Below are 22024 nucleotides of genomic sequence, written 5' to 3'. Positions count from 1 at the left end.
TATTACACCCACCAATACCCGTACCATATCCCTGCCCGGTCTCCTTTTCCTTTCACCATTTTATCATGAGAGTAATAATAATAATCACCTATTGTGAGTAACGGCAGGTTACTCACGCTACCGATAGCCTAAGTATAGCAGCTACTCGACCTATGCTAGTAGGACTCATAGGTAGGTTTATCTATGCATGTAGTTTTAATATAAATCATGTAACGTAAATGCACATCACATATATATCCAGTGATTATTCAAAATAAGAGTTATGCACCAGGGCTTGCCTTGGGCAGACGGATTGTTAGTTATGTCAGTCGTCGGTGGCTCCGAGGCTTCCTCCTGAACGAGAACCTCCTCCTACTCCTTGATCACCTCCTCGTACTCCTGCTCTCCGATGGTCACAAACTTCACCAACTCGTTCTCTACATTCATGCAATGACGATGCAACCCTTAATACTAAGGCAACAGCAATTCTCAAAATAAGATTACATCTACTAAGCCACTAAGCTAGCTCTAATGGCTAAGAAACTAACTACCCATCATTTCCACCAAAACAGGTATGGATTCATCTAACAGGTATTAACTTAGCGACTAAAATAGAATCTTACTCTTATTAGCGACTTAACTTATATTACAACAAGGAGCACCTAACTATCCTAGTGCTTAGCCTATTCTAGGGCTACAAAAATTACAGGGAGCACATAATAATACAACGAAGCTCCTATAAAATTTTCAAAGCTAAAGCTATCACCATTTTGCCACAAAAATTCCCACAATATTTAAACTAACAATATTAAGCATCCTTAATTAATTTAATGGCTCCTAAAGTCAACATATATTTGCACAAAATAAATACACCAAAAGATAGAGAATAATTTTAGGGGTCTAACAAAATTTATTTCATAATTTTTAGACATCTACATGATTTTAGATTAATTACACAAAACTGGTTCTTAAATAAAAATACAAAACCATTTCTAATTCTTTACTAAAAAGATGAACCAAACTAGCCCAACACGGCCCACGCGCGAAGGCGGCCCACGGCGGAGAGCCCCCGCGCGCGCTGGCGTTTTAGCGAAAACACCCCCGAGCTACCTACTATTCTTGCAGTCGCTATTTGTCCTATTTACTCAGTCATCACTTATGAACGAAATACCCCGAGAGAAGTTGTCTTCGCATCGGGGAGGTCCCCGCGACCCCCTGCGCTCACCGACGTGGGGTGGACCGGTATGGCCCTATTACGCCAACCAACCGGGACCCTTACAGACCCAGCTATGGGACCGATGCTCACCTATGGGCTGACGCGTGACGATGGGCGGTGGTTGCACGAACGGAGGTGAAGCAGAGTGGGCTCTCCCCGGCGACGGCAATCGCATTCCGGTGAGCCACAGCATGCAATAGAGAATAGAAGTGATGGATAAGCATCAGTGATGCACCACGATCCCACCCGTGGCGGTGGCCTGGCTGGAGACGCCCCGAGCAAGTCTGGCCGCGTGCGCGCGACAAGCTCGATGGCGAACCACAGCAACACGACCGTGTCAGCGATGTGGACGTGGCTATTGGGCTACGACTTGGGTACGCAAGACGAAGAGGGGTTCTAAGCGGGGCTAGTGGTGCGGTCAATTTGACGTGAGATGGCGAGGTTGGAGCTAGCCACGGTGTGGTGGGCTAGTCCTTAATGGCGCGGTGGCGGGAGCAAAGCTCTAAAATTGGAGCTCGGCCTGACAGTAATCAAGGCGGGGTGGGCGGTTGATGAGAGGCTGTGAGGACGGAGCTGTGGGGGCATGGAATTGATGAGAAACGACCCATCATAGGCAGGCGTGTTGGCGCGGCTCGACAGCGATAGCAGAGAGAAGCAAAAAGAGAGAAAGACGGGGTGCGGCCGATGACTCAACGAGGCGAGCCTTGGCAGGACGCGGTTGACGCGACCAACACGGCCCGTGGCCAAACGCTAACCGATAGGCGCGCATGCTCGCGACCGGCGTGGCCTGCGCGCCGCAATGCCATAAATGGCATGACGACGATGGTCCAGCCTCGTGCGCGCGGCATCAAAGCGGGCCAGCGACGCAGCACAATGTTGCGGCAGGCGACGCAGTGCGATGCAACGGGCAGGCGTGAGTACGACGTGATGCGACAGCAGCGGCAGCGACTACGTCATGGCGTGAGGTGGGTCGGCGGCGCGGCAGCGCGCGGGGTAGGGGCAGCGCCGCTCAACTGGGCAAGCCACAGCAACGGCAGATCCTCGCGAACGGGTCATGGCGACCAGGCTGGCCAAGCGCGACGGCTTGCCCCCGCGGCCTGGTGATCGCGCCCAGCCTAGAGGGCTAGCCTGAGAACATGTTGTGCATGGATTTTAAAGCAACGACTACCACTAAGCCATTGCCTCTAAAGTGAAACCGACTTCACCACGATCAAACTGATACATGAGGATGCTCAGCCGAGCTAAAACACCGCATCACCCTCTAACCCAATTTCTCTAAATAAATTGCTAAACTTAGCAATGCCCAACTGTACACAAGCTTGAAATTTTTAAGTTTTTTGAGTTGAACTCTATTTCAAATTGCATTTCGAAGCTATTGAAAATATTACTAAGCAATATTATTTTTCAACCGCCAGCATTTCATTGTCATCTATAAAGTTTGCACTTCCAACTTTATTTAAGTATCACACACATGTTCTATAGTATTTTTGCTTAATAAAAATTAGTTTTAAACCCTACTTGATATGCATGAACTATAGAATCAACTTCTGTTTAGTATTTTTATTGATCATTTTGAGTTACAGAAATTGATCTACACACTTTATCACATGCATTAACACGTAAACATGATGCTCATGACATGTTTTAATAATTGATTTAGGGTGGGTGTTACATCGGTGGAGGGCGCTCCTCCTCAAGTGGGCGTCGGGACAAGCGCCTCCTCGTGGAGGCAGAGTACGCCGAGCTGGTCGGCGATGAAGTCTAGACTCCCAAAGAGGAAGGTCTAGAGTGGCACGAAGACAAGAGGAACCCACATCCTAGCAAGTGGGAGCGTGGAAAAACTCCAGCAAGCCGAAACGAATCGTATCGCTCAAGCCCGCCATGCCAAAGATGGTGGAAAGGTGGGCCATCCGATGACTAAAAGCAGTGAACGGACGGTGCCAACTATCGGTGCAAAATGTGGCCGACAAGTAAATATTTGTAGTTTTGCACTGCGCTGTGATCGGATGTGGCCTAGCACACGATGACACAGGATTTATACTGGTTCAGGCAATGTACCATACATCCAGTTTTAGTCGGTCGATGACTTTATTCCTGAGCCTAGGTGCATAAAGTTTACTGTGGGGTTACAAACGAGCAAGGAATGAGGAGGGGTATTAGAGGCCCTGGTCGGACTCTGATCCGAGTGGAAGAGAATGATGAATGCTTAAACGTGCGCTAAGTATTGGAGCGTATGCTCTGTGTGTCCAAGCTTATCCGCTGTTGAGAGCGAGTAGACTGTGTCCTTTTAGCAGAGAGCGTATCCCTTTTTATAGATTAAGGGGATGGCCTTACAAGTTAAAGATGGAAAGGGAGAGTGTGTACGGCTGTTACCTAGTCTTGTCGTCCATGCTGTCGGGTACGGCATGCCATCGCTCGCCATACTATTTACGCCACCAACGCCCACCTTACTGTTCATGACATGTTGTACTTAGCAGGTTGCATCGCATGGGACAGCAAACGACGATGCCCACAATACTGTTTGTGATCTGACGCATCTGGCAGGTTGTATAGTGTCCGTCTAACATGGCCTAACAGCACCTGTCCTGCAGGTGTGCGGGCCATGGCAGGGTACGGTCTCGGTATTACGGTTGACTTGAGCGCCTTACCTTATCTGCTCTCCCTGCTCCTCGGGCCCACACCGAGCAGGCGTCCTGGTCGGATCGTTCCCTAGTCGGCCCGACCGTGTCGGTCAGGGAAAGAGAGACAAGCAAAGGTCCTGGCATATCCTCGGTCGGAGGAACGAGGTCGGAGTCGGACTACGGTCCCACCACGGCTAGGCCTTCAGATCGGGCTTCGACCAGGTCCCCTGGCCGAAGGTGCCGGTCAGGGACCAGATTGTGGTCTCAGCCTGTCATTGTGTATCTGGACCGGCCCAGACGCGCGCTATCGCTGCGCTGCCTACTAGGCCAAGTATTGCAGGGAAGCGGGTCTATTAGGGACCCCGTGTTTATGAACCCGACACTTTGTTTACATGACGTAATCATGTGAATGAAGTAAGTTATAAGTGTCTCCTCGTTCACAGTTTTTCTGAATAGTTATCGAAAATATGTCAGTAAAGTTTATGCCATATTTCAAGGGAGAGGAATAGTAAGATCAATTAAGAAAGATATTCTTCATTAAGAGTGAGATCAAGATTAATTAAGATGAATGTGACCATCGGAGGAGTACAACGGTCACAATAACGATACCCCTAAGCAGAGAAACAGCTAAATTTTTGGATTTTTTAAAGTTCCGAGAAAAAGATAGCGTAGTCACCATCAAAGATATTAAAGCGGTGCTTAAAGCGTCATATAAGGTTTTAACAGATTGAACCCAAATAAGAAATTAGAAGATACACTATCTTTATAAAAGATGGGACGATTTGGGGGAGCATGGTATGTAGAGACCTGACTTGAAGAGAAGCGGGACTGAGTGCCCACTTTAGTGATTCAAAACAATAAATTTCTCAATACCAGTTGATATTGTATGACTTATACAACACCTATTGTTGGCTCTTCAAAGAAGATGAATAATGTAAACAAGAATCTTATGATACAGGAGCCTGTAGAATCAATTGTCTCTTGGCAATGAAGAGCAACAACAGACCCACATGAAAGTACCAGTAGCTGAGGCCCCAGAAGGTCTCAAAGAATTAGTAAATCAGTTTTCTGATGACTATGAAGTTTATATTAGTGAAAAATTCAAATGAAGGGTGATCCCACCTCATTTGAAGAAGCCATGAGAAGCGTTTACTCGTTTGAATGGCAAGAAGCTATGGAAGTTGAAATGAATTCGATGAATACCAACGATGTTTGGGACTTAGAAGAAATTCCTAATGGAGCTAAAACAGTAGGCTGTGAAGGGGTCTACAAGACAAAATGTGACTCCAAAGAGAACGTGGAAATATATAAAGCTTGACTTGTAGCAAAAGGCTTTACGCAAAGAGAATGAATAGATTACGATGAGAGTTTTCTCTCTAGTCTCATGCAAAAATTCTTTTAGAATCATAATGATATTATCAACACATTACGATTTAGAGTTACATCAGATGGATGTAAAGACGGCATTCCTCAACAAGGATTTGTATGAAAATGTTTACATGACACAACCTAAAGGTTTTGTCGTGAAAGAAAAAGAACGTATGGAATGCCGCCTGTAGAAATCCATTTATGGGTTAAAATAAGTCTATAGACAGTAGTATTTGAAGTTGATTGAAACGATAAGAAAATTTGGGTTTAAAGAAAATAAGAAGAACAATAGCATTTATGCGAAGTTCAAGAATGAAAATTTCTTTTTCCACATCATGTGTATAGATGACATCCTACTCACTAGTAGTAATGTTAATCTTCCATTGAAGAAGAAGTCTTTGTCCTCAAGCTTCAATGTGAATGATCTTGGTGAAGCCTCATTGGTTCTAGAATTGAAATTCACCGAGATAGATGAAAATGGATATTAGGAACTATTGCAAAGGCATACTTAGAAAAGATTCTAAAAAAATAAAGTATGCATGCGAGTAAACCTACGTCTGCTTCTATAGTCAAGGGTAATAGATTTGGGAACTATCAGTGTTCCAGGAACCGATATGAGATCGATCAAATGAACATGGTTCCATATGCTTCAGCTGTTGGAAGCTTGATAAATGTACAAGTAAGAACTTACCCTGACGTAGCTTACGTATCTGGAATATTTTGGCAAAAGTCCAATCCAGACATAGATCACTGGAATGGAGTTAAGAATGTCTTGCAATTTTTGCAAAGTATCATAGGCCTCATGCTGAGTAAGAAAGAACAAGTACTCTCAAATAGTTGTGGGTACAAATGTTAAGTTTTAGCGAGATGTATAATGAAATCCACAATAGTTGCTAACACTCGCAGTTGGAGTATTATTGTGGAAAAGCTCCAATGAAACTGTTGTGGTATCATCAATGATGCATACCATAGTATAGCTTGTCATGAGGCCTCAAGAACAGGCAAAAGAGGTTAAGGGAATATGTACCCAGATTTAACAATGGTAGTCAACAACAATAACCATTTAAAGTAGTTAACTCCTAAGACAACAAGTCAAGTGTGCTACCAAACACATTGACATTAAGTTATATATTGTAAAGGAGAAAATCCAGAATCATTTTGAAAGCATTGAGCATATAAGTACCAAGTAAGTACTTGCGGGTCCACTTACCAAAGGCTAGCCACCTAGTGCGTTCAAAGAACACACAGTCGACATGGGTTTACGTGAAAGCCTATGATTTCTGGATACTAAGGGCCTAGTTAAGAATATGTTTCAAAACAAAGAAGTGCATTATAGTTGTTTAATCTAATGACAACTGACCGTGACAATGAGGCACGCTCTATGCATTGATCTGTGATGGAATGGGAAAAAGATAAAGTAAATTAAGTTTAAGTCATAAGGTAAGATGAAGGAGAAGAATGTTAGGTTGATCTCCATCAAGTTGGCCCAACGGCCAATTGGACCCTTGATCCGTGCCCTGATCGGGGGCGCCCAGCCGTTCTCCTGGCTGATGGGCCCCCATCGCGCAGCACTATAAAGAGGAAGTTGGAGGCCGGGGCGCAAGGTACGAGGTTGACCACAGCCGCCAGCACCCCACCGACGACCTAACCCTAGACCGATCCCAAGGGTGTGTTGTGAGCGACAGGAAGCGCCATCGCAGTCGTCGCCGCCACTGACCGCGCCTCTACGTCATTGCTTCCTCTACTCCGAGCATCGCTGCGGCACCATGGCCACGACAACGGTCCGGCGAGGTACATCACCAAGTCTCCCATCTAAGTCGAGTTTTACCCAGTGATCTACGCCTAGATGATCCTAGAAATCTATCAAAGTTGAGTCCATGCCGTCGCTGGAAGGAGGCCAACCACCAGCAGGGGCGAATCTAGCGGTGGGGCGGGGGGGCTCAAGCCCCCCCTACCTAAACCGAATCAGTGCAAATTACTGTAGAGTCCCTATGAATTTTTAGGCAAAGTTCTATAGTATAGGGGGGGCTGAGACTTAAGATCGAGCAGCAGTGTTATTCAGTCCCCCCTAAAATATTTTCTGGATCCGCCGCTGACCACCAACACAGTGACCATCCGCAAGGACGCACCCGGCGGGCAGTGGGGCTAGGGCTACCAATCCAGAAATCCCGTAGTGTCGCTGAGTGCTTGATCCTCCTCTGTCAAGGCCCACGAGCAAACAGCATTTCTGTAAAGTATGGCATAACAGTAAAAATGTGGAACAAGTGTGAAGTGACACATCTATTCAGTGTAGAAAGGGATTTCCAATCGATGGTAATTATTTCCAAACACTGGTTGATGACAAATATTATGATAACATCAAGGATATCATCATCTCTAGACAAACCACTGGATATGCCTTAAGAGACTGACACAAAAACACATGAACGTCAATACAAGTTGACATGATATACCTTGTTAAAATTCATATATGAAGATAAAGATGACCATTGTCGAGTGGAGACAAGGAAATAAGATCTGTGGGCAAATGGTTGCTAATAAAATTTGTATGACAGAATTTTCTTGCAACATTAATCCCATTGAATTCTCAACTTTAAATAGACAAAAAACACCAACCTTAGACAGATCAATCCAAGAGATCTCTCAATCTAAACGGAAGCATTGCATTGCCTCCTGCAAACCTTGAGAAGTTTCTCTTCCAATGTTCACTGCATGCCAATAAATAATTTTCTTGTAGAACATTTTTCAAATATTTCACATCCTAGATCATTTCATAGTGACGGCTGCAAGACTACATTGGAAGCAGTCCCACTCCCACCGTAGCAATTCCTCTTTCTGCAATTTGGGGCAATCATATTAGCTTCATATCTACTGTCCAAATATCATAACAGTATAAGACTCCAACTCACACATTAGGTGGACTTAATATGTTCAGAGGCTGCACATAAGAAAACAATAGGAAGACAGTATCCTAACGAGGTCATCGATCTTCCACCTTACTATTACTTTTCTTGATCTAATGCATTGAAATATCCTAATATAGGGAGATCAGGCAGGCATGATATTTGGGGGGCACCGGGCATAAGAAAGATGCCGGTTAGGTACATAGTTCGGTAAAACGATGTCATTCAAGTCCTAGTGCCCTACCTTAGTTGCTATCTAGTTAGGCGAATAGAATTTGGAACACAAACAAAGTTGATTAGTTCTTAGTAGCTCCCTGAAAACATACACAGATCACTGATGGAATAAGACATTTTCTATCCATACACTTACTTCAAAAAAAAAATCTATCCATACAGACCTTGCACTGAATGGTTTGGCAAGATGACAGAAAAATGCGACACAAAAATCTGATAAATAGACCTTGCTTCCAAACAGATAGGCCTTCAAAATTCATCCATGGCAATTAAACATTTTTTTTTTCATAAATTAGTCTCAAGAACTAATGGAAATGCCATGTTGGAAGCTTGGAAATTTCCATGATAAATTGTTGTAGATATGGTGGAGCCAACACGACCAAAAGAATGAACAGGAATGCAATAAAGTAATGTTATGTGCAATAGAAGCACATAATCAAAACAATACCCCATTTCAAACTTCCATCTTTCATCCATGCAGCTATGTACACCAGTGGCTCATCAGGCATCGCCATCCAGAGAAATACTTCCAGTCTGGTGCTCTCACATGCCCATAGAAGCGCTCATGTAACCACAAAGATCTTCACTTATGCAAGCCACCAAGAAGCCTATTATAAGAGGCAATGTTTGGTATAAATCCTAAATCAAGCATTTCGTCCAACACAGCCTTCCCTTCCTTTCTTTTCCCCTGCCTCCCAAATCCCTGCACCAGCACATGATAAGTTTCACCATCAGCCTCAAAACCCTTCTCCTTAGCAAACACCCTTAGCTGGTTGGCATCAGCTGTCCTCCCAGCTTCGCAAAGCGCCTCAAAGATGCTGTTACAAGAAATTGCATCCGGAACAATCCCCTGATCAATCATTATCCACATCAACCGGCAAACCTCATCCAGCTTCCCTGCCTTCATCAGACACTCCAAAACCGTAACGCCAGCAGGCACACTGAGACAGCATTTCATATTCCTCTCTAATACCATGTCCACAGCTTCCACTGCTCTGTCCACCTTCCCACCACGGCACAGAGCGTCAACAAGTTCAAAGCAATCAAACCCTTCTGGCACCACCCCATCCCCCCAAAACTCAGCAAACACCTCAGCTGCCTTTAGAGCCTCGCTACCACGGCACAATCCACCAATCAAAATCTCCATGGACGCAACGGACAGCCCGACCCCAAGCTCAAGCATCTCACGTGCCACCTTTATTCCCTCCTTATACCTGCCTTCTCTGATGAACCCACGCATAAGTGTGTTGAAACTAACGCCGGTCGGTGCACAGCTCCGGCGCTGCATCTCACCAAACCATCGCATGGCGGCGTCTACACCTTCCGCCCGGCAGGAGCTGTTGATGAGTATGTTGAATGTGTAGGCATCCGGGTTGACGCGGTGGACGGAGGTCATTTCGCCGTAGAAGCGGATGGCATCGTCGTGGCGGCGGAGGCGGGAGAGAGCGTGGAGGATGATGTTGTAGAACTCGGCGGGGAGCGGGGAATCAGCGACGCGCCGGAGAGAGGCAAGTGCTTGGGATGCGGCGGGGATGTCGCCGGAGGCGGCGAAGGCGACGATAGCCTTTCGGAAGGTGGGGAGGAGCTCGGGGCATGCGAAGATGGAGTCGTCGGCGCAGGGGCAGGGGCGGGTGAGGACGAGCTCCAGGAGGCGCTGGAGCGAAGGGAGGCGGCGGGAAGCCGCGAGGCGGGCGGCAAGGAGGGACGTGAGGCCGTGGTCGGGTCGGAAAGCGGAGGACGCGTCGGCCGCGGCCAGGAGGATGTGGAGGTCGAGCGCAGCGAGTCGCGGGTGGTGGCGCGCTCGGCGGAGGAGACGAAAGAGAGAGGCGGGGGAGGAGGCGTGAGCGGAGGGGAGCACCGGGAGCGGGTTAGGCGGCGAGAGATGGGAGACGGCGAGCGGAAGGACGGGCAGTGAGGGGTCGAGCGGGATGGATGCGGAGGTGGTGGGGGCTTCGGTGAGTTCAGGTGCGTCAGTCTCCGGGGAGATGAGGCGCTGATGCCGGGAGATCAGCGACGGCAGCTTCCGCGCGAGGCGGCGAGAGGCGGCCATCGGCCGGCGGTGGAAGGGGAAAGGTTGGGATCGACCATTCGAAGGAGACGCCTCAAGCTTCCAGGTCAGGCGGTCCAGGAGCTGGCCCAACAAGCAGATTCCATGAGCCCAGAACTCAATAGTCAGAACCAACATGCTTCACAAAGGAATTCCCTCTTTTTTTACAGCTAGGAAATATGCGTTACAACAGGAGAAAAAAACTACTAAACATTTATGCAAAATGATAACTTGAATGGTACATATCGACTTATATTTTTTGTATTTTTAATTTATTTCGTAATGACCGTCACATCCATAATATAAATTAATGTTGACAATAAATAACAATATCCTATTAAACCTGTATCGAATTAAAATACACCTCAATATATTTTTCCTTCCGTTGCAAAGCGCATAATTATTTAGATATAAATATATCATAACTTTGTAGCTTTTTCATACTACCCATGTGTTTCTATGACTCAATATCGATCTTTATAGCTTTTTTGACGTATCATATCAACCTCCATAACTTTTTTGTCGATGTGTCAGGATTTGTCTATTCGCCAATGATTATGACGGGAGATCTCTTGATTTTTTACATGGCAGCCCTCGTCAGGAATGACATAAATACATTTATTTATAGTTCATTAGTCAATAATTTGCTCAAGATTTTGGTTCAAGAAATAATTAGTTGTACCATTGACTAATCCATATTTTAATAAAAAAAGTTTTGTTTCTTATCAAAACTACATCAGATGGTGTAAATCTTTCTCCTCAAAACATAATGTGCAAACAAACATAATAAGTGTTGAATAGGGGTTATGCACCGGGGCTTGCCTTAAGCAGGAACCAAACAATGGAAAGTTAGTGAAGGCTTTGGGAACACCGACAATGAGGACATCCTCCTCGTACTCCTCGGCCACCTCCGCGTATTCCAGGTCTGTCTCTGGCACGTTCTCGATCATTGCCGAACCTATATACATGCAACATATGCAAGGATGATTTAATACACCTAAAGACAAAGCATAATCTAACAAGATTCATAACATCTATGGATAGATCATATTTTTTATGAAGCTAACAAAACTGGTTTAGAATTTTTTTATTTTTCTATGATTTTTGGTGAATTTCACAAGATCTCTGTTTTTTATAGAAAAAGAGAAAAATAAAAGAAAGGGAAAAAAGGCTTCCATGGGCTTGGTCCAGCCCACAACAAAGCCAGCCTAACTAACTGTAAGGATTCAGCCCAAGTCAAAAAAAAAAGGAGCCCACTCGAATTTAGACATTTTGCATCATGAACCCCGATCTATTTCAAAAACTATTAAAAACCTCCACCTTTTCTTTCTCTCTTTACATCTGTGACCTATATTTCTTTCTATTCTCTTCCCTACTCCTAATCCCTCCTAATCTACATTTGATATCTTTACATTTGGAACCCTGTATTTTTTTCTATTCTCTTCCCTACTCCTAATCTCTCCTAATCTTCGTTTGCAAACCGATGCAGAAACAGATACGGGTGGACAGGGCTGGACGAAAAAAAATTGATGGCAGAAATTTTACCTCTTTAGTATTACTAGCAAATATGCCCGTGTATTGCAACGGGATGTATGTTACGTGCTGACTTCGCTAATTTGTAACTTAGATTTATCAATAATCGTATCATGTGTTTCAGTTCATCGGGGATCTAGACTCCATACCATGCCTCGACGTACGGTAATTTGCATGAGCACGAGAGGATTAGATGTCTATCTAATGATGATGTTACACGTTCATATTTGTTTTGGGATCGTACTCTGCACCGCATCATGGCTAGCTAGATACATTGCTCTAACTTATATAGACTTGGCACTCGCAAAAAAAAAACTTATAGACTTGGGAGAGAGAATGACATACTGATAAAATGATCTATGCTTTATAGATATATACATATAAATATAGATTAATTTACTTTGATCGAAAAGTTTAAAACATGGTAAGTGTTCCAAATGGATTCTAGTCAGATGAACAGGTACACCAATTGACTTGTAACTATTGATGTCGAGTTTGTTTCGAAAACATGTACACCAATTGACTTGTAACTATTGTTCACGACAGCTATATGGACTGTGTATGTCAGCACATGGCTAGGCGGAACTGTAACACTTCTGGTATTACGAGCTTGCTTAGCACCTAGGTTAAGGTCTTAAGAAAATTAGCAAAATAAGTTCTCGAGTTGAAAATTTTAAAATTACGCATGAAATGATAAACAAACCCTGTGCGACCTACCTTTAGAGGTTGAGAGAAATTAAATAAATATAAAAGTTAATCTACTTAGCGCATAAAAATGCTAATGAAAATCCTAACAATAAAAATAGGATAAGTAGTTTTAATTGTTTGGCACGAAAAACAATTTCTATAAAAAAAATATATAACTTGTATTTCATACTTAAATAAAAATTAAAGTATAAGTTTAGTAGATGGAAATGCAATTTTAACTTTTGAAAAATAAATATTGTTAACTAGTGTTCTTGGGAGCTCAAAAAAAATCAAATCTGAAATTAAAATCGAACCTTTTTGTTGAATCGGCGAGAAGTTGAACTTGTGATTAAAGTGCCATTTTTATGAATTATATTGAGCAAAATAATTAAATAGTGCTTAAATATTTTGTTCCTATGGTTTAGTATAAAGTATGAAATATTGCATGAAGTATTTGTTGGTTAAAGTTAACAAGGTTTAGACCTATTAAAAATTGCGACAAAAGAGTTAATGGCTACTTAGCCTCAACTGAAACCCTAAACTTTTCTATGTATGGAAGGGTAGTAGACAATGCAATTTTGGTATTTAAATTCTAACTAAAATGTTTAAACATTAGATCCATATTTTTGTACCGTTGGTTGCTTCTAAGCACTTGAGCATGGTGTAGGTCGAAGTTATGTTGGATGTCACGTTGCCCGCTCTAAATTTGTCCAAACCTCCTTAGAACATGTTGTGAACCATGATTTTGTGCTCGGTTCGTGAACCGACATTCAGCGTGATGAACTCATGTTGGCACCTCCCTATCTCCCTCTCTGGTTGCTCTCTGGACGTGAGGTTTGCTTCGCCAGTTGGGTGTTAGTATCGGCTTTAGGTTAGTGGAATTGATTGAACTCTAGTTGTGTTGATCAGCAGTCTTTGCTTCGCTTTAAAACGCGTAAACGTCATCGATTGATGTCGCTCGGCCTGAGTCCGCGGTCACCGTGCGCACGCGAGCGCTGCTGGCGTCGAGCTCAAGCTGTGGTCGAGCCGATAGGTTTGGAGGTAAGGCCCGTAGGGTTGATAGCAGTTCAACTGCTCATAACCCCAAACTTGCCTTCACTCCCTCTATCCAGTGCTTGTGCTATTTTGGCTAGGGCACACATCGGTGGTGTGGTGATGTGTCGGTGTCCACCTCGGGATGTCGCCGTCGTGTCTGGGCGCACGTGGCTAGACCACCTCGGCCCTCCCCTGCTTTGACCATCGCCATAGCGTGCACCACTGTGAGCTACTGATGCTTCTCCGCTATCTTTGCCCATACGTGGGGGGCGTAGGCTCGCTGAAACGCTCGCGCCACCATGGTAGTTGGTTCATCGATGCGAGTAGTGCATTAGCAGTCATTGTCTAACTTCTAATCGCTGCCTAGGGTTTTGTCTTGGCTTCGTGATGCTCGTCGACCTGCTCGTTTGACCGGTGCCTCGCTCCATTATCCGGCGTAGGTGTGCAGTGTCGGCCGGAGCCACATCATCACGCGCAGGGCATCGGGGACCGACTCAGTGAGAGGGTAAGGTTATTAAGGGTGCTTGATGCAAAACTTGTTTCTAGTGCAATAGTGCACGGAGTCGCCGCATAGTAATCTGATAAGTCGGGGACCCTTTTGCTAAATGCGCGAGTACGCTCGCGTAGCGGGCCAGTTGGGCTGGCCTGCTGGCGCGTGGCCATGCCCCGCGCAGGCCACAGCGGGCGGTTGGGCCGAATTGGTGGCCAGTCTTTCCCTTTTTCCTAAAGCATTTTCTAATTTAGTTTCTAAGGCAAACTTGTAAATTCAATATAAAATTATGTAGTGGTCCAAAAATTGTGAAACTAATTTTGTTAGGTTCTTAAAATCATGATCTATCTACTACTATATCTTGTTTGTATAGTTTTATAGTATTTTCAGGAGTTATCTAATTAAATTAATATGCTTAATATTGTTAAGATATAAATCGGTAGGAATTTTTATGATTAATCAGTGCTAGTGTTAATTCTAGAAATTTCACAGTAACTTCCTAATATTATGAGGTGCTCACTGTAATTTTTATATCTCCATAATAATTAGTCTGCTAAGATAGCTAATGAGTCCTAGTTCGAATATATATTAAATCAATGAAATTAAGTAAAAGGAACACCTTGGGATTGTAGAACCAAAACATTTTTCTAGGAAACGATGCCTTATTTGACAACGTGGATACATAGCCTAGTATGTTAGTCGTAGAGCTAGCTCGTTAGCTTGAGAGGTGTAACGTATTTTAAGAGTTGCGGTTGTCGTTGGTTAATTATGTTTCTGCGTTGCATCCATGTGTATAATAGGAACAACGATGGCTTCCGAAGTCATCTAGAGTAGCAGAAAGGATGGTGCCTTGATGATCAGGTCACCATGATGGAATGCTAATTTTTGGTTATATCTTACTCAGGCAAGCCCCGGTGCACAACCACTACTATTCTACACTTTATTTTATGCTTGTGCATTAAGTTTTAAGGAGTTGAATGAAAACCACTTGCATATATATATATATATATATCCTTATCATATGAGTCCTACTAGTATATCAGGATCATGTAGATTGCTATGCTATAGGATACGGTAGAAGTTGAGTGATTATCTGTTACTCGCGAGAGATAGGAAATATATTATTGTTGTTATTATATTACTATCACATGGAATATATATGGAGTATAATTGGAGACTGGATGGAATGGTACTTTGGATCTGGACTTGGTTAGGTAGTTGAACGAGGCTCAAATTGTACATGTTCCGCCTGTGTCGATTGAGGACCGTTCGTTGCTGTGGATGTTAGTCAGGCCACAGACTTATTATCCTGAGCACATACTTGCATATGAGAGCGAGAAGACTTGTTGCTCTCTTGTCATGTATTCCAGCTCTTTTCGGACTAACTTTTAGGGATGGGTAATAGGTGAAGGTCTAAGCACTATACTGAGATTGGGTCTTAGGTGTTGGGGGTTTGGAGTCCAAGTTTGGACGGGAACCTAGATCCCTTCATAGGAATGAAATGGGTTGGTCTTGTTTATGCCTGGAGTACAAGCGAGGCGTGTGTTTCAGGGTACCCAGCTAGGATACATTGATTCATGAATCATCATTTCTTTTGAGACAGTACAACTTGGCTATGATCTAGCACTGTAAGGTGATAAAATGGTTCTAATTACTTACCACATGCTTGAAAGTAGTATAGGTGCTTACCTAGAATGATTAGCTAATTAATTAAAAATAACTGCTAAAAACTCTGAATATAAGGATACACTATTAGTAATTCTTTCTACAAATGCAATTAACCAGCAAGCCAAAATTATCCTTGCATATTCTTGGAGTCTTTTTTGGGCTTGGTGCATTGATGTGCTAGATGACCAAGTTCACCATAATTGAAGCAATCCATTTCGGAGATTGGCTTTCTTCTAGAGCTTGTGAAGAACTTCTTCTTCTTGCCGTCGAACTTGATGCCACTCTTGTTTAGCTTCTTTAGCATTTTGGTGGCTTTCTTCACCATGAGAGCAAGATCTTCATCTTCATCTTCTTCATCACTTGAGCTCTCATACTCAAGTCTTGCTTTGCCCTTATCTTGGCTAGCTTTGAATGCTAAGTCCTTCTCTTTCTTCTTGGTAGAGGATGAGCCATCTTGTGGCATGATGTGTATGTACATCTTATGAGCATTGATCTTTCCTAAGATTTGTGTCGGTATAGCGGTGGAAAGATCACCTTAGTGTAGCACAGTCACAATATGCCTATATTTGTCAATGGGGAGGATACTCAAGATCTTTCTCACAACGTCGGATGGTGACATTTAAGTAAGTCTAAGCCCATTGACTTCCTCTACAAGAACATTCAAACGTGAATACATCTCATTAGCATATTCTTTGGGAAGCATCTCAAATGAATTTAGCTTTTTAATCACAAGATGATAGCGTTCTTCACTCTCACTCTTAGTTTCCTCATGGAGCGCACAAACGTTCGACCATAGTGCATGGGTGTCTTTATGGTTCCTTACACGGTTGAACATATCTTTGCAAAGGCCTCTAAAGATGGTGTTTCGAGCCTTTGCATTCCACTTTTCATAATTAACCTCATCGTCTTGTAAGTGTGTAGCATCCCAAGGTTTTGGGAAGCCTTGTGAGGCGGCTCTAAGTATACCAACGTCTAGAGCTTCTAAGTATGCCTCTATGTGGATTTTCTAATATGGAAAGCCATCTTCCACAAAGATAGGAGGAGGTCCATCCCCGTGAGACATCTTGCTCTAAGCGATTAAGCTTAAAAATGTAAGCATGAGGCTCCGATACCAATTGAAAGGATCAAGATACCCAAGAGCGGGGTGAATTAGGCTAATTCTAAATTTTCTTACAATAATTAAATCATACGGTTAGCCTAATTAACCCCTTATGCCTAGAAAAGTGTTTCTATTGATCTAACGCACAAAAAACTTGCAACCTATGTTCCAAACTTACTCTAGCATGGCAATTCTATGAATGAAACAACAAGTATTGAATTGCTCAAAGTAAATGCTCAAAGTAAATAGAGAGAGAGGAACGCGGCGATGTTTTGCCGAGGTATAAAAGAGTCGCCACTCCCTACTAGTCCTCGTTGGAGCACCCGCGCAAGGGTGTAGCTCCCCCTTAATCCGTACAAGGATCAAGTGCTCTCTATGGGTTGATTCTTCAACACTCCGTTGTGGTGAATCACCCACAACCGCTCACAACTTGAGTTGGGTCACCCACAAGCTCTACTAGGTGATCACCAAGCTCCTAATCACCACCAAGCCATCTAGGTGATGGCGATCACCAAGAGTAACAAGCATGAACTCTCACTTGAGCACGTGAAGCCTAATGAGAATAATGGATGCACACTTTGCTACTCTTGATTCACTAATGAGGTTACTCTTTTGGATTCTTAAATCTCAATCACCTCACTAGGACCTTGCTCTTCTTGGCACTCACAAACATGTTTCTCAGCTATTGGAATGAGCAAAAGTAACTCCACACACGAGTGGAGCTTCTATTTATAACGTGGGCTGAAAAACGAACCGTTATGTGCCTCTATGGGGTGCCCGGACGCTCTGGTCATGTTGACCGGATGCTCCGGTCACTTCAACCCGCACACCAGTGTTTTAGTGTTGACCGGATGCTGGCAGGGTCCGATCACCACTGACCGGATGCGTCCAGTCGCATTTAACCCTCACTAGAACCTTACTGTACTCGACCGGACGCTGAACCCCCAGGGTCCGGTCGATACTGACCGAATGTATCCGATCGCAGATATTCTCTTCTAGAACCTTACTAGAGTCGACCGGACGCTGGCCCTCAGCGTCTGGTCACTCGACCACTCAGCGTCCGGTCACGCTAGATGTAATCTCCTTGATCAAATGAACTAACTGGACCCTGCAGCCAGCGTCTGGTCCGACCAGAGTCAGCATCCGATCAGCATTTGACCCTCCATTCACTTCCAACTCTCGAACATATGTGAATGAAGCTCGCTCCAAAGGATCTTAGGCATATGTAGGAGCTACCTAGCGCTAGTTTTGACAAGTGTGTACCACACCTAACTCACTAGACTCATCTAGGTCAAGCTACTAGTCCATACCCCCCTTAATAGTACGGTTAAAGGAAAAACAAAGTCCTAAACTACTCTAAGTGTCTCTCCAACTCCAATCGACACTTAAAACTAGTCATCCTTAACCTTATCGTCCATCCTTTGAAAACCGAAACGATTTCCATCGTAGGGGCATGACCACCTTGATTGCCCAATTGATCTCCATTACCATGACCTAACTTAATTGCTTCTGCAAAACACACATTAGTTATAGTAATCTTGTATTGTCATTAATCACCAAAACCCAACAAGGGGCCTAGATGCTTTCAATCCTGACAAAAATGTGGATTTTTGAGTTCTCCCTTTGGGTGTGCTCAATGGAACAGCGTTGTTTACTGCACTTTATTGGGTACTTAGGGTCTAATAGAAGACAAGTACTCTATAGAGGGTATTAGACCAGGCAGTTCTACCACAGGTGGTATCAGAGCATAAATGAGGAAATAAAGCTTCAAAACCATTTCCTAAATTAAAATGTGATAACATATTTTTGCAAAACATTAGGGTGTTCTCATACGAAGTATATAAGTAGCCCTGTTGCTATGGTTAAGAATTTGGAATAGGTTTAACCAGGCTTTCTCTGATGGACTAACTCTTGCACAGTATATGATCCTTAAGTCAGATGCGCTGGTACTACCTTAGTCGTCATGCCAGTATTGCTATTAGGTGTGCCTATTCATAGGCGCCACGCATTTTGTAAAGTGCACAGACTGACCAGTCCTTGTTCGTGAGTTACTTCTATAATGTGGCTTCGTGCATCATGTTCGCCTATGGTTCACACCTGTTGTGGCTCACGTTTTCCATACTCCCTTTCTACGCTCTTGTCGAACCTCTACCCAGTAGCTGTACTAGTCCTTTATGGCCTCAGACACCGCTTGTCTCATGTGTGTAAAAATCCTGCTGCTTTCCTTTTATTGGTCTTCGCGCAAGACTCGATGGTGGATTGTGCCAGGACCAACGACTGCTCTGCCATTACAAAAAGGCCTAGCCTAGCCACTTGATACTACCACTCGGTGCATCCTAGCTCCTTAGCCTTTTAGTTTGAGCAAGCTTCTCACTCGATCCTTCCTTGTAACCACCACCCACAAAGGATGGTAGGAACCTAGGTTAGTAGCTACTGCCTGAACATTGAGGGTTTCCCAAAATTTAGTATGCCACCCTACAAAAACTCAGAGTCAAGGATCGCCCCGAGTATGAGGGTCGTGAGTATGAGAAATATGGCACTAAGCGATGTGAGGTCACCATCTACATTGGAAAGAGTGAAGAGTTCCTCGATATCACTAAAGCTTAGAATGTGACCATAACCGAGTTTTGCTTCGTCGACACCTACCAAGTTGTGGCCTGCAAAGCCTTTCAACATCTTTGCTAGATCTATGAAGAACCCATTGCTCATACCCCCATGAGATTCTTTCCACCTTTGGAAAAGAATCGACGGATATAGAGGGCTCGCATGGAGGCTTTGCAAGGGTAGGACACGTAAGAAGATAGCCCAACCATGGTACACCTAACCACGTACTTGATTGGTTTGGATGAGTAGTATGACCGATAGGCCTCAAAGCTAAGGATGTGCCTCCACCGAGCCGAGGCAGCCAAGATCTTCTCTAGGATGCTCAGTGTAGCTCATTGAAGTGCACGCCAATGTGGCAGCTGTAGAAAGTCATGAGACTGCCATGGCAGAAGCCCTAAAGGAGGCCAAAGATCGGCACACCTAGCAGCTGGAGGATGCCTATCTTGTCACAAGGCCCTAGCATAGGATGCTTGCCACAGAAAGGCAGGACCCCTTGGTCTTGGAGGGAATCCCTATCCACCCGCCAGAAAGGAGAACCGATGTTACAGTACTGCTAGCACCTCCACCCTCAGAGGTATCAGAAGTAGAGACCTTGCTTCCCCTCACTCAACCACCACCAAGAAAGGAGGCAGATCCATAGCTAGGGTAGTAGAAGGATCCACCAAGCCTAGGAATGAAGCTGTGTGGTTTGGTGAAGTAGATTAATTGTCATAGGGGAGATATACCCATTGTTAGTAGTGCTTTTCATCATTGTCCTCTAGTATTATAATCATTCCATTGTATTTCATCTGTAGTTGTTAAAAATCATCTGGTCGTAGGGCGGCAAATGATGTGTCAAGAATGGGAGAGGGCAAGTGTCTATATACCTATATTGGGCGTTTGGAACATGCATTTGCTTATTCCGTTGTGTTTGTTACATCGATTTACCCTTAGATCTCGTTAGAGTTCGTTAGGATTCTTGAGACAACATGAAGCAGGATACAAGAGAAGTAGCCATTTAGATGCAAGTAGACCAGCCTTAATTGGATAACAGAGGACACTGTATCAACTAATTATAGATGTCCTAGCAGAATGTTTGCATTTATTTAAATTAAATCCATTATGGGATTTAATTTCCTTATCCCTTGTTGTGAAAGAAACCCTTACTATCTGAATCTTCCTTTGCAATACTCCTTTGGTTCTGTGGTCTATGACCCCACTACTTTCACCACATGTAAGTTGGTAAAGTTGTTGGGTTAAATGCTTATGGTGCCATGAAGAAACCGAGGGCACCTATGGAACAGCTACCACAGGGTGATGCTGCTCGGCACACACTAGTATCGAGGTTGTTGATCAGCACCTTTGTCGAGTTACACCACCATACCGCTCTTGCAACAAAATATTCTCCTTTGGAAAAATATCCTTGTGTTCTAATGGAAATCCACAACGGGTTGATGAAGTAGTGCTCCTTTAAAGTGACCGAGAAGACGTCATTTTGGAGGAAGTACGTATGTCATGATCTCAGTCCATGTGAAAGACTGGCTCATACTGTAGTCCAGGAAGGGAAGGAAAAAGAAGAGCAACAAGGAAAAGTTAGTACTCGAGTAATCTGGAGTCAATGAAGCACCTAAGTTGATGTCATGTCCCAATCTCTATGTTTGGTTTGACCATGCTACACACATCGAGTTACTGTCGCTACGTGCCCTACAGACGCTATCGATACCAGGACCCACTTGTGTTCCGCTCTCGTTTGGTTGTGCAACACTCGCGCAGTGCACTTTCTCCCTCTTTTCTGCACCCTATTGGCTCTCGATCCTCGCCCTCATCCCCGTACTAGACCCCCTCCTTTTTCTTCTTTTGGGGACATTGCCGCTTGCACTCCTCCCCATCGAGCGAATCCCCTCCCCTCCTCCTTTTTCCTCTCTTCACTCAAGCTCGCGCAGGGAGCGCACCATGGCCGACGCTTCCCCCACCTCATGAACCACTAGTGTTTCCTTTCCACGTTGCCCCACTTCCTAGTGCGCTGCACCACCACCTCCATTCACCACAATAAGATGCTCTTGCTCTCCTCCTTCATCCCTATCCCCTCGAATCTGAAGCGGAGCTACGAAATCCAGTCATTGTTCATGGAACTAGGGTCGTCAGTCAGAGGTGATTGTGTAATCTAAGAAGAAGAAGGGATCTGGTTTTTGTCAAAGAAGTTCAAGTCCACCTCTGGTTAGTTTAAGTCTTAGCGTTCACGATGATCGATTTCTCACCCTCGTGTTTCTGGATCTATTGGACATATGCCATGTTTTGGTTGATCATTATCTTGTTGTTTCTCCATTGTCCTCATCTAGCTCAACTTCTAGATTAAGCCTTGGTTGTACTAGGTTGTTCTTAACCGTGTATCTCTAAATCCCTGTGTGGTTTAGTATCCAAAGTCGTGTAATCTTCCGTGTAATTTCAGATATGCGAAGTGTAATCGCACTTTCTCTTTTGGATTCTTGTTCGAATCTCGAGATGAGATTCTTTTAAGGGGGGAAGGTTGTAACACCTCTGGTGTTACGAGCTTGCTTAGC

The 22024-nt window shown here is 44.1% G+C and overlaps 1 protein-coding gene across 5 annotated transcripts; it reads right to left on the bottom strand.

The window, feature by feature from the left end:
• Positions 1-274: 274 nt before the first annotated feature.
• LOC136459653 (pentatricopeptide repeat-containing protein At2g36240-like) lies at positions 275-10474 on the bottom strand. Of its 5 annotated transcripts, none has more exons than XR_010760244.1 (4): positions 8770-10474; positions 7801-8019; positions 7314-7411; positions 280-416 (listed from the first exon to the last, which is right to left on the bottom strand). XR_010760244.1 is itself a non-coding variant. In XM_066459495.1 (1 exon), exon 1 carries the CDS (start codon positions 10369-10371, stop codon positions 8905-8907), a length of 1467 nt encoding a protein of 488 aa, XP_066315592.1. In that variant the 5' UTR covers positions 10372-10474; the 3' UTR covers positions 8659-8904. The 5 variants fall into 5 exon arrangements, 1 of the variants encoding a protein (XP_066315592.1); XR_010760246.1 differs by lacking the exon at positions 280-416 and adding an exon at positions 7638-7701 and having other exon boundaries at positions 5862-7411; XR_010760245.1 differs by lacking the exon at positions 7314-7411 and having other exon boundaries at positions 275-416.
• Between the last annotated feature and the right edge of the window lie 11550 nt (positions 10475-22024).

The sequence above is a fragment of the Miscanthus floridulus genome, chromosome 6 (assembly GCF_019320115.1).
Source record: "Miscanthus floridulus cultivar M001 chromosome 6, ASM1932011v1, whole genome shotgun sequence".
Taxonomy (NCBI): Eukaryota; Viridiplantae; Streptophyta; class Magnoliopsida; order Poales; family Poaceae; genus Miscanthus; species Miscanthus floridulus.
The sequence above is the reverse complement of the archived record's forward strand: the minus strand, read 5'-3'. Positions and strand labels throughout refer to the sequence as shown.

Coding starts and splice junctions, on each gene's coding strand:
- LOC136459653 (XM_066459495.1), bottom strand. CDS start 10,371: ATGGCCGCCTCTCGCCGCCTCGCGCGGAAGCTGCCGTCGCTGATCTCC.